General features: G+C 36.5%; 1 protein-coding gene across 7 annotated transcripts in view; it reads right to left on the reverse strand.

Moving 5' to 3' along the window:
* Positions 1 to 12,261, reverse strand: part of Cdk4 (Cyclin-dependent kinase 4) — a 371,407-nt gene that overhangs the window by 82,276 nt on the left and 276,870 nt on the right. For 6 of the 7 annotated variants that reach the window (XM_069829872.1, XM_069829856.1, XM_069829863.1 and 3 more), the window contains one exon: positions 7,002 to 7,170. In XM_069829872.1, the coding sequence (XP_069685973.1) occupies positions 7,002 to 7,170 (169 nt within the window). Of the gene's footprint in view, positions 1 to 7,001; positions 7,171 to 10,294; positions 11,106 to 12,261 lie in introns of those variants that run through there. The other variant, XM_069829850.1, reaches the window with a different exon arrangement.

Below are 12,261 nucleotides of genomic sequence, written 5' to 3' on the forward strand. Positions count from 1 at the left end.
AGAGCAAAAAAACTAGGCCTACATATAGGCTTGCAATATAAAAATATTGAAATAAATATTTATATTTTTAAAAAACATAGGCTTGAGTCGGCTTGGGATATTCTTTTTTTACAGGATGGTAGCCTATCCAAAAAACAATAAAAAGCCAAATTCGGCTAATTTTAGACTTTGGATGTATGTCAAATCAGGTTTTCAATTGCAGAATGCATTTTGTAGATGTTCAAATCCTGATTTAACTAATAATAATAATAATAATAATAATAATAATAATAAAACCATTGTATTCTAAGTTTATTTCAATTGAGAGGTATGACGATAATGGAGTAATGGTGAACTGAGAACCCTGTGCCAAATTACTGAGCTAAAAGGCATTGAATAACTTTTCACGGATTTCATACAGACATAGAGATAATTAACAATGGAAGAATGAAAAGTGGTGTACTATAAATTCTTACTTACCCAAAAATGGCTTTTAAGGAATCCGCACGTTCATTGCCGCTCTCACAAAAGCCTGTCATCGGTCCCTATCCTGTGCAAGATTAATCCAGTCTCTATCATCATATCCCACCTCCCTCAAATCCATTTTAATATTATCCTTCCATCTATGCCTCGGCCTCCCCAAAGGTCTTTTTCCCTCCGGCCTCCCAACTAACACTCTATATGCATTTCTGGATTCGCCCATACGTCCACATGCCCTGCCCATCTCAAATGTCTGGATTTAATGTTTCTAATAATGTCACGTGAAGAGTATAATGCATGCAGTTCTGCGTTGTGTAACTTTCTCCATTCTCCTGTAATTTTATCCCTCTAAGCCCCAAATATTTTCCTAAGAAGCTTATTCTCAAACACCCTTAATCTCTGTTCCTCTCTCAAAGTGAGAGTCCAAGTTTCACTACCATACAGAACAACCGGTAATATAACTGTTTTATAAATTCTAACTTTCAGATTTTTGACAGCAGACTAGATGACAAAAGCTTCTCAACACGCATTTCCCATATTTATTCTGCATTTAATTTCCTCCCGAGTGTCATTTATATCTGTTACTCTTGCTCCAAGATATTTGAATTTTTCCACCTCTTCGAAAGATAAATCTCCAATTTTTATATTTCCATTTCGTAGAATATTCTGGTCACGAGACACAATCATATACTACATCTTTTTGGGCTTTACTTGCTTCAAGTAAAATTTCCGTGTTTTCCCTAATCGTTTGTGGATTTTCTCCTAACATATTCACGACATCCGCATAGACAAGAAGCTGATGTAACCCGTTCAATTCCAAACCCTTTCTGTTATCCTTATGGCATATTTTAGAGCGATGTTAAAAAGTAAAGGTGATAGTACATCTCCTTGCTTTAGCCCGCAGTGAATTGGAAAAGCATCAGACAGAATCTGACCTATACAAACTCTGCTGTAAGTTTCACTGAGACACATTTAATCGAACTAGTTTCTTGGGAATACCAAATTCAATAAGAATGTCATATAATACTTCTCTCTTAACCGAGTCATATGCCTTTTTGAAATCTATAAATATTGTGCTAAAAATAAATAATGGAGCAATAGTGGAAAGAAACGCCGTAGCACTCTGAGAAAGCCTGCCCTGTCCCACCTTCTATATCATAAATCGATTCCCGGTCCTCTTTGGTGAGAACCTGCGTAGTCGTGAATCAGTCGTTTCAACCGAGTGACTCCGTCTGGCCTGCAGCCAGGCTGGAAAGCTGAACGACAGAGATTTAAATGTAGGCAGTCAGTCAGTCCATGAATGAGATACTGTGTGTGTGTTCTGGGAAGTGTTTGCAATCTAATCGTCACTTCCCGTCTGTGCGGGGCGCCATTCATCGTCGTGGGAACCACGTTCACCAGCTCATTATCGCTTTCTCCTTGCCAGTAACGCAACCTGTGGAGCACGCGCAGATATCGCCTGCACAATATTGTAACTCCGCAAAGCAAAGAACTGCGGGATGTGAGAGTGCAAGGGGAAAAGTGAGCGAGCCACAGTGATGACGAAGACCGTATTGGACTGAATGCAGCGAGGTGCTCTATAAAGTGTTTATTTGCAGTTCATGTCAGATGTTTGAGGAAAAATATGCTTAATCACGAATTTATCAGTAGTGTTCCATCTTAGTGTTATCCCATATCAATAAATACGCTGAGTTATTTAACACTTAAGGGGAGACTCCACTGCAAATCATGAAAATTTTCGAGAAAAAAATTACTGGCTTTTTTATTTTACTTGGTTATTTAAGGACGCTGTATTAACTACGAGGTTATTTAGTGTCGATTGAATTGGTGATAGCGAGATGATATTTGGCGAGATGAGGCCGACGATTCGTCATAGATTACCTGACATTTGCCTTATGGTTGGGGAAAACCTTGGAAAAAATCCAACTAGGTAATCAGCCCGAGCGGGAATCGAACCTGCACCCGAACGCAACTCCGGATCGGCAGGCAAGCGCCTTAGCCGACTGAGCTACGTCTGTGGCTTTATTGGCTATTTCACTTCTCTGGAATGTATAGACCTATTTTCATATCCCATACGGATTTAGTTCAATTCTGAACACAAATATATTTATTTTTTTATAATTAAGGCTGTAAGGGGGCATGTCATTTAAAGAGCTATCACAATTATTTTCATCAAAGAATTCTTCTTTTACACATTTCTAATTACAAACCTAGTAACTTTATGTTATAAAGTTGGCTCCCTGAAGTTACCAGATCAATGTAGCGGATGATAATTTTAATTTACATTAATTTTCATTTTACTTTCAAATTCATTTTTCCGTAAGTTTATTTTTCTTGATTCAACACCAACTTTTTTATGCCAAATATTAATCAATCCGGATGAACATTTTACTGCAAGTATTTATGAGGTAGCTGCATGTGTCTATGCATTTATTTTGTGAAAAATGCTGCTAGTTTATTTTTTTTTTCGTGAATTACAGGAAAAATAAAATTTTTGAAATTAAAAAAAAAATATATATATATATATATTGAAAGTTAATAAATGAGATATTTCATAAAATGAATGCATAGAAGTATTTGTCTATATCTTGTGAATGTAAACAAAAAAAAAGGAAGCTTAAAAATTGATCTCTTCTACTAAAAACTTGGGTTTGAAAATATTTCTAAAAGGAATAGAAAAAAATCAAAAGCAAAAACATTTTAACATTTTGAAATTCAAAATTCGGATTTTGTTAGTCCTTTACATTGTAAACACGCTCTCAAAATTTGCTTGAAAAAAATGATTAGGAAAAAAGTTGTCTTTTCTAGTGGCGTGTTCCCTTAAAATCCGTCTTGTAGCAGGAACTTTTAATAGACCAAGTGCTTTTTCGTTCCCTATTCTTACGATGAAAGAATGCGCACATCATAATAAAAACCTGGAAGTATTTCAATCGGTATTGAAGTCAAGTTTTCAATATCTCTGATACGCGTAATAAATGATATGAACTTACTGACGTACCACAGCCAATAGTTTATGCCGATGATCGTAAAATTTTATCAGCAGATTAAATCCATTGACTGATGACGTGGTGTCTAACGAGATTGAAAATCGCCCAAAATGTAGGCAGTTCCAGTTGGCAACTGAGAGGAACAGTGTGGTGTGTGAAGACTGACATAGTGTGGATTACAATTAATATTAGCATAAAACGTGTTAAAACCACTTGCAATGGAAAAAAATTGAATTGTGCTATTTGAAACTGTTCATATCCTTTAGAAAGTATTGTAGAAAAAAATCAGATTGTTCGTATCTGATCCTGAAGTAAATGAGTATAAACTACAGTGAATATTCAATGCATAAAGAGAAAAATAAAATTTTCAAGAATTAGAGACTATGATAATGTAATAATAATAATAATAATAATAATAATAATAATAATAATAATAATAATAATAATAATAATAATAATAATAATAATAACAATTCATTTAGTGTTCTGCTCAAGGGCAGGTCTTTCACTGCAAACCCAGCTCTCTCCAGTATTTGCTATTTTCTGCCTTCCTCTTTGTTTCCTCATATGATCCATATATCTTAATGTCGTCTATCATCTGATAACTTCTCCTACTCCAAACTCTTCTCTCGTTGATTTACTTAAATTTTTTAAGTAATAACTTAAGTGTTCAGTTGCAACAGCAATACAATGAATCGATATGCATTGTTTGCATTAATTAGCTTCCTTTTTGTCGATGGTTTTTCTATTACATAGTTCACACACTTCAAACATACGACGCATTCTGACAGCATTTACTTGAACACTCTTGTGCTTCTGCCTACAGAAATCTACATTCATTTAGATACTAAATAATTGGGATTGAAAATATTAAATAGTCTTTTAAGGACAAACGACGAGAAACGAACGCGGTATCTCATGATTTAGTCAGGAATGCTGACCTCAAGACCACGAAGCCATATGTTATAGAATAATATTATTATAGAATAATTTCAATAGCAATGATAGATAATATCGCCTGGTGTTTATGCAACTCGCAGAGCCTTGGTGTATCTTAGGTTGCATTGTATTATACGAATGTTAGTAAGAAAACTATTACATTCTACACTGCCATTTCATATTCTATGGTAGCCTACTGCAGTTTTAAAACTCTTAATGACTGGTAAAACAACTGGGGTTATGATATAATTATATTAACTCCGAGTTTATTAACTTCAGGTTAAAAATTTAACTTGTTATTGCGAGTAATGCGTTTCACCAAGCCTTTTCGGCAGAGAGTTAGCTACCACCACTTTAACCCAAGGGGAAAGTACTGTAGAGGATTCCAGGTTAAGAAAAAAGAATTGGGCATATGGGACTATTCCGTCAAATGACCAGTTGCTAAAGAAACGCCTACCTACCACAGAGCTTCTAAAGTGTACTAAGCAAGACACATAAAACTAACTCATCTTTCTTAACCTTTTTTAATCTAGAAGGCCGTGACCGAGAATTTATTTTTATGAACGCACCTTATTGCGTGTTTCTTTTGCTTTTTTCTACAACTCCATCCGTAACAGTAACCAAGGAAATAGAAGAGGTCATGAAGAGATATAGAAGCTCAAATTTTTCGGTAACAGATACATCTTTGCTGACTGAATTAGGTCTAGCAACTTAATACATAAAAAGATATCGTAGAGTTCAAGAAGAACTATGGATTAAAAATAAAGGAAAAGTATGAGACGTAGGAAAGGATTGCATAAAAAGTCAATAGCGTTGCCCACGTTACCGTCAGACCCAGCAGAGAACTAAAACGCTACTAGGAAAATGGTACATTTGATAGAAGTCATGAATAACATGTGGACTTTATTCATTGGAAGGAAACTTTACCTACCATTGTCTCATTGATACTATAGCTACAGACACCTTAGAGATAATTCCATTAACAGCTTTTGAAACTTCAACATTGTCTTCAATCATTTATGAAAAGACCCTGTAGCATAATATCTTAATATTAATAGTACCTGCAGCAAAAGAGATGGAGGACTGTTTCTCTCCGTTGTGTATTCTAACCTCTCGCAAATTTCATCGACAATCTTACTGACCACGGCTTTCGACAATCTATATCTCCTTACAAATTGTTCCTAATTTAAAATCATTTCTCAGAGGTCTCTCTGTTAGGAACACCATTAACATATTCGTACTATCTAAATCACTGCTGTAGTTGGAAACAAATTTTTAGGGGTACTGTTGAATCTCCTTGGTCAGACTAGACTCTGTATGGACTCGTACTGCACTTCTTTTCCAAGGTTACTTCTTCCGTCATGCAGTCGCCTCTGCAGACTTTCCAGATCGCAGTCACAATTGCATATAAGACAAGAAATTAAACGCCGACGCTGGTGGCCCAACACTTTTTAGGAACAAAAGCCTAAAACCTCTTTTACTGGAAGAGTATTCCTTTTCTTAGTGCAATATTGTTCATTACAGTAATGCTCATTCACATTATTTAGTTGAAATTGGAATAGAATCTATAACATGTAACTGGACTCAAGATTCATAAACGTACGAAAAGTAACAATATTTCCCTCTTCTAGCAACTGCCAGCATTACGTATGAGCGAGTTTTAAAATTAACTAATCAGTGCAGCAGAATTCTTGAGGCACCACATCATAAAATTAATGTTATGCGAAGGCATCTACGCAAGTTTTAAAATTAGCGAATCAGTGTAGCAGATTTCTTGAGACGCCATGCCATAAAGTTAGTGTTAATTACTTACAGAAATACCACGGCGGTATGCAAGCTTGAAATTAGCAAATCACAACTACTCCTGAAGTGCCAGACCATGGTTTCGGATAAAACAACGAATGGACAAGCGTTTAAGCAAAGGATATGAGATGCCAGCCACTACTTTTATGCCAGATATCAAAATAGACTGTTTAGGCATAATTAAAAGTTTTCTAGTCTTTTTTTTTCCGGTACATTAAAACAGCGAGTTTTTATTTTAGACGGTGCGGCGTACCGGCTCAACTACAGCACTGATCTAAACAAAGCAGTTCTGCGTCAAAAACATGATTTGCAGTAGCCATTTTGTTTTTAGCCCGGAGTTAAACATTTAACCAAACTGAAAATAGGTTAAAGCTTAACCCCGTGTTAAAATTAACTTCTGTTGATGAAACAGAATTTTAGACAGATCTAGAGTTAAAACTGTATAACATGAGGTTAATTTTTAACCCCTGTTGATGAAACCGGGCCTAATTGTTACTGATCGATTTCAACCGATGCTGTATCAACAGCAAGCGTCCATAGAATTGGAGATAGAGCATTTGACGAGATGAGGCCGAGGATTCACCATACGATTACATGACATTCGTTTTGCAATTGGGGAAAACGTCGAACGTTTGCAATTCAAGTATTTTAATGGTAAAACTTGCAATGGTCTTTCCACGGTAACCAGACGGCAGGACTGGGCGATATCAACAAAGGCAACAATGGTCACTGCTTCAGTTGACATCGTAGCTTCTTCATTGTAGACTACACCATTTACTCAGCAGACAATCGTGCAATAGGCTGAGTTCTTACCTGACGATATGGGGGTGCTCATACTGATCTAGCTGCCTAAGTAGCGCTATCTCCCGCAGCGTGGACATGGGAACGCCATCTTCGGTGAGGGGCACCCGCACCTTCTTCAGCGCCACGATGTGCCCATTGTTGGTGAGATCCCGAGCCTTGTACACCGTGCCGTACGCTCCTGAAATGAAGGAGATAATCTTTTGAAGATGGATGGCATATGAGCGAAGGAAGGAGAGATAACCAGGATATTAAAAATATATAATAAAATTGCTATCTGAAAACGAGACTGAAAATACGGTGGACTCGAGTTACATTTCAGGTAAGAAAGTGACAATGTAAGTCTACCTACATCATCTCTCCCTTTGTCATGTTATAAGTAGACCTCACAGTTTCAGGCCCTTAAAAACCAACTTTTAGATAATTAAAATAGGCTCTGAATTTATCAAAACAGGCACTAAAACCACAGATTTAGACACCTAAAAATACAATTTCAAGCAGTTAAAAATACGATTTTATGCAGCTAAAATGTAATTATATTCATTAAACTACAATGATTGTTGAGTTAAATATTATGGTCTACAGAGATAAAAACAGTAAAATATTATTGCGGTTAGAAACTTTATTTTTGTCTTAAAATGAATTCATGGACGTCATGTTCTATAGCTGCTAATACACAAGTGCTAATATTACAATTAAATTAATTAATTTATCAATGAATTTACAATTAACACATTACTCATAATTGGCATTGCAATACATAAAGTTTTCTCTAATTTTCTGTTGTGAAGCTTTGCCTTTTCTTAGATCAGGCATGCAGAACTCGCAAGGAGGGGAACTAAGACGTCAGCCTCACTCCACTTCTATTGGGGATGATCGACTTCCGCCCCTAGAATGAATGTTGATGCAGCCGAGCGTAACTAGAACGCCGTGATCGCACAGGTAGAAAAGGTGGGTGGGGTAAGAAAGGGGAGGAAAGCAGTCGCTCTCAAGAGCTACAGTTCTGCAGGCCTGTCTTAGAAACATTTTATAAGCGAAAAAAAAAATGCATTTTCAATGATACCGAAGCAATGGGTGCATATTTAAATCTAGCAATATTTCCCCTGCTGACTTCTTTAGGGAGACGGAGGCCTGCAATAGGTTTATATCCTTCCCATTCACCATTTTTCTACTGCTTGCTCAAGTGCTCAACAAAACCATTCATTTTCCAGAAATTTCTTTATTCCTAAAACCAAAATATTACACGGTCCTTGAACCAAACCCATACGCCTATAGCCTAGTTTTTGTAAATGGTGTAGTATTTATTACTTTAAAATAAATAAAACTGTTCACTGAGATTATATAAACACAAGTAATAATGAATGTTGATACATGTCAACTTTAATATAAGTGTTCCGTTTTTTTATTTTGGGAATCTGGTCACCCTACTATAGATGCTTGACCGTTGCCGATAACTTCGATCTTATCGCTCTTGATAAAGATTTAACAACGTGGTGGAGTCCACACTAGTCTTGTCGTGCGTCTAATTGGAAGGTTAAATTTGTCGAATGAGCAAAGTCACATTTTATATTTCGAATCAACACTACTCATACTTTTGAGAAAAAGAAGCGGGAGATCTTCCGTGGTTGTCGAATATCTTGTGATGCTTGCCATTATAGACCAAAAGTTATGGATACAAAACTCCGCCAGGAATAGATTTTTAAGTGCAATAAAGAGACATAAAGGTTCCTCAACATAAATTAGGGACTGCGAGCAATTTTACTGCATACTTATCGCCCAAAACATTCCTTGCTTTGCGCACAGTGTCTTTACAAGCCAGCATTTCGTGAGGCTGCAGAGGCCTCTGACAGTCAAAGTAGGAAACAACTGCATAATACGCCAACAGGATGGAGTGCTAAGGCCAAAGATGATTCTCGTACAGACAGTTGATGAACATACAAATTTCTCCCCCGTTACATTAACTTCTGAATGGTTAGAATGTGAAATGTTCGAGGGAGGGCTGCGACAAGCGCTATCTGTTAAGAGCCTTTAGTACTACAATACATAAAATGCCTGCCTCTGTGGCTCTTTTCCCCCTCATCCTAACTACATTCATCAATCCATACTCTTACTTCAAAAATAGGTTCTTGCAGAGAACTAGTTCACAGAACAATAATAACTAGAGCCCGGATGTTAGGCAAAATCCCTTTTTTAAACTGAGTGTATGTACATTTTGCCTTTTTTGCCTATTTTAGCTCCCGTTGCCTAATTTAAGTAAAATGCCTTTTTTCTTAGCCCTTTTACGTCGCTATTGTACATTTTCTATATTTAATGCATTTAAAATAAACCGCACATAAATTATATAAAAAAGAATGGGTGCACAAATTAAAAATATATATTCACCTCACACAAAATATATTTGCTGAGAATCTTATTCTCCAGCAATACATATGTTTCCAAGAAGTCGTAAACTTTTCTCCCCTACCGAATCCATCTTTTATGTCACTTAAAGATGTTTGAACAGTAAAATCCTCAGTGCTCAGGTCACTTCGGGGTTTATCAGCGAAAAAAAGGGGACGAGGGAAGTATTAAAAGCAAGTCTCCAGGTCCCGTTACTGTTGTCGCTTGCACGCACAAGTCACGCGTACTTTGAAGTCTCTAATCCCTTCCAACATTCCTCTTTTTGAGACATTACACAGGTTTTCCCCGATCTCTGAAAGAAAGTAGAGACAGTCCTTCTGAAATAAGTTGTTTTAAGTTTGATCCAATCACTTCAGTAGAAGCAGAAACATCTTTTCCCACCATGAAAAACGTTCTCTCTGACAGGCGGCTCACTATGACAGTTGACAACTGGAAAAAGAATCTTGTTGGGATAGTTTATTAAATATTTGTCTATTTTTTTGTCTGTTTCCATGAACAATAAATGCCTATTTCACTGCCTATTTTTACTATTTTTAGTGCCTACATGTCTGCCTATTTTAACCAAAATAATTGCCTACACATCCGGGCTCTAATAATAACAATGAAATAGCTACTTAATTCTGCATAAAGAATGAAAAAAATTATCTTGAATGAATTAATCACGGAATATATCTAAAACTGTGTATTAAGATTTTGTAATGTTGCTTCGCTCACCATTTACAAATTTAGAAAACAGTGCTATTACTTCTAATAGTATTTGCAATATTAATAATTAACAGACAATTAGTTTTTCATATTCTGCATACAGTTTGAGATATACTTTAATTACAGGTAAGCGATGATGGGACTATGTAAGGTTAAAAGCGGAAAGGCGCTAAAAAATATGCGGGAACAATTTATTTTACCTTGAGGCTCAGGCACATCTTCCTTGAGGAGGTAATGATCCTGGAATATTACGGTAGACACGTCCCAGCGTTTAAGTGTGCTAGGTCCTGGCTTCTCTGGTGTCAAAGGTGGTGTATGTAGCAAGTTATCGCCGTCGTCCACGGGCGTCGAACTCCGACACTGCTCGAGAAGTAATTTAGCCCGGGAAAAAGCGCTTTCCAAACAACTAAAGCAACTGGGCTTACAGCAGAACCGCATCTTCACCCCTCGAGTTCAACGGCGGGTCCTTCCAGGAACTGAATCTCTTAATTTATTACGAGGGGGAATGTTTGGTAACACTCAACCCTCCACCTCTCCTTTTTCTGTACCTTCAGAAGTGGAAGTACACACCCTGAAATTCCGAGCTACCCTAATTGGAAAATTCCACTGCTTTTAGATTTGTCTACACGAACAATCTCTGTTCAGTACTTCGCATATAGGTATACTGTGTTTACTGGGACAAAAAGGTATGCACCAGCGAAAGTTGCCGTATACTTAACTACTTGCTTATCAAATTAAGAAGAAAAATCACAAGTTAAACACTGAAAGTTGCTTCGCCTGAGAATCACAGCCGTTTCAAAAAATTTAACAACTTAAAGAATGTTTCCAGCACTAGTAATCGAAATCTCAAACATGAATAAAAATATTACTCCACTTCAACGTGAAGAATTATTATCCCATGAATTAATCACAAAGTTAATTCTTATGACGAAACTATTCACTTCAAGACAACAATTTCAAAAAAGAACTAGTGGCCAGGACGAATGAAGACCGCAGACAGACTTAAATGTTATCCCTCACTGTGAAACAAGAGTCTACAGAGTAATGCTGCCTTCTATAACGACAATTATAAGAAATGCTTGAGACCTTTGTTCCCTAAGACCCATCAGAATACACACAAACCTTTGACTTAAGTTCATGTTAACATAAATCATTGCCTGAAAACAAATCTGGTATTGTAATCTTCTTATAAATAAGCAGAATTCCAAAGTACCACGCTGATTGGGAACCGATTCGTAATTTCTGTCACAAAAGATACGAAACAGCGGAAGAACAAAAAAATGTGGTGGTGGTATCACCTTTGCTGATGACTGATTTAAATATATATATATATATATATATATATATATATATATATATATATATATGAGGAAAGCGGATAATGAGAAAAGAGAGGACGTACAGTTAGAAGGGGAAAAAGATGAAAGTAGAAGTGAAATGAAAGGAGAGGAGGTACATGGAGGTAAATGGAAAGGCTTGAGATAAAGAGAAACAGAAAGGGAAAGAGGAGATGAAGGGCAAGAGAAAGGGATAGGAGATAAATTTGGAAGGAGAGGGGTAAAGGTAAAGAAAAAGAGGATGACAAAGATAAAGAGAAAGGGGAAAAGAGAGAAGATATAGGGGAATGAAATCAGGTAAAGGAAAAGGGGATGAAAATAGATGAAGAAAAAGAAGAAGAGAAGCTAAAGAAGAAATAGAGGAGATAAGGGTAAAGAAAAAGTGGATGTCATAAAGAGAAAGAGGAAGGGAAGGTATAGGGAAAGTAGAGGGGATAAAGGTAAAGAAAATAGGATGATAAAGATAAAGAGACAGGAAAAAAGGAGAAGGTGAGGAAAGAGAAGAGGTAAAGGGAAAGGAGAGTAGGTAAAGAGAAAGAATAGGAGATAAAAGGACAGGAGAGAAGGTAACTGTAAAGAGAAAAAGAATGACAAAAGATAAAGAAAAAGTTGAGGACAAACAGAAAGAGGAAGAAGGCAAGATAAAGATGAAAGAAAAGACAAACGAGGGAAGAGGAAGTAAAAGCAAAGAAAAAAGTGAATGACAAATAAAAAGCGGAAAGAGAGAAAATAGGATAGAGGGGAGGTAAAGGTACAGAAAAAGTGGATGACAAAGAAAAAGTGGATGACAGAGAAAAGGAGAAACCCCAGTTATTGTAAGCAGCGACCTA

This window comes from Periplaneta americana, chromosome 1 (assembly GCF_040183065.1).
Source record: "Periplaneta americana isolate PAMFEO1 chromosome 1, P.americana_PAMFEO1_priV1, whole genome shotgun sequence".
NCBI lineage: Eukaryota > Metazoa > Arthropoda > Insecta > Blattodea > Blattidae > Periplaneta > Periplaneta americana.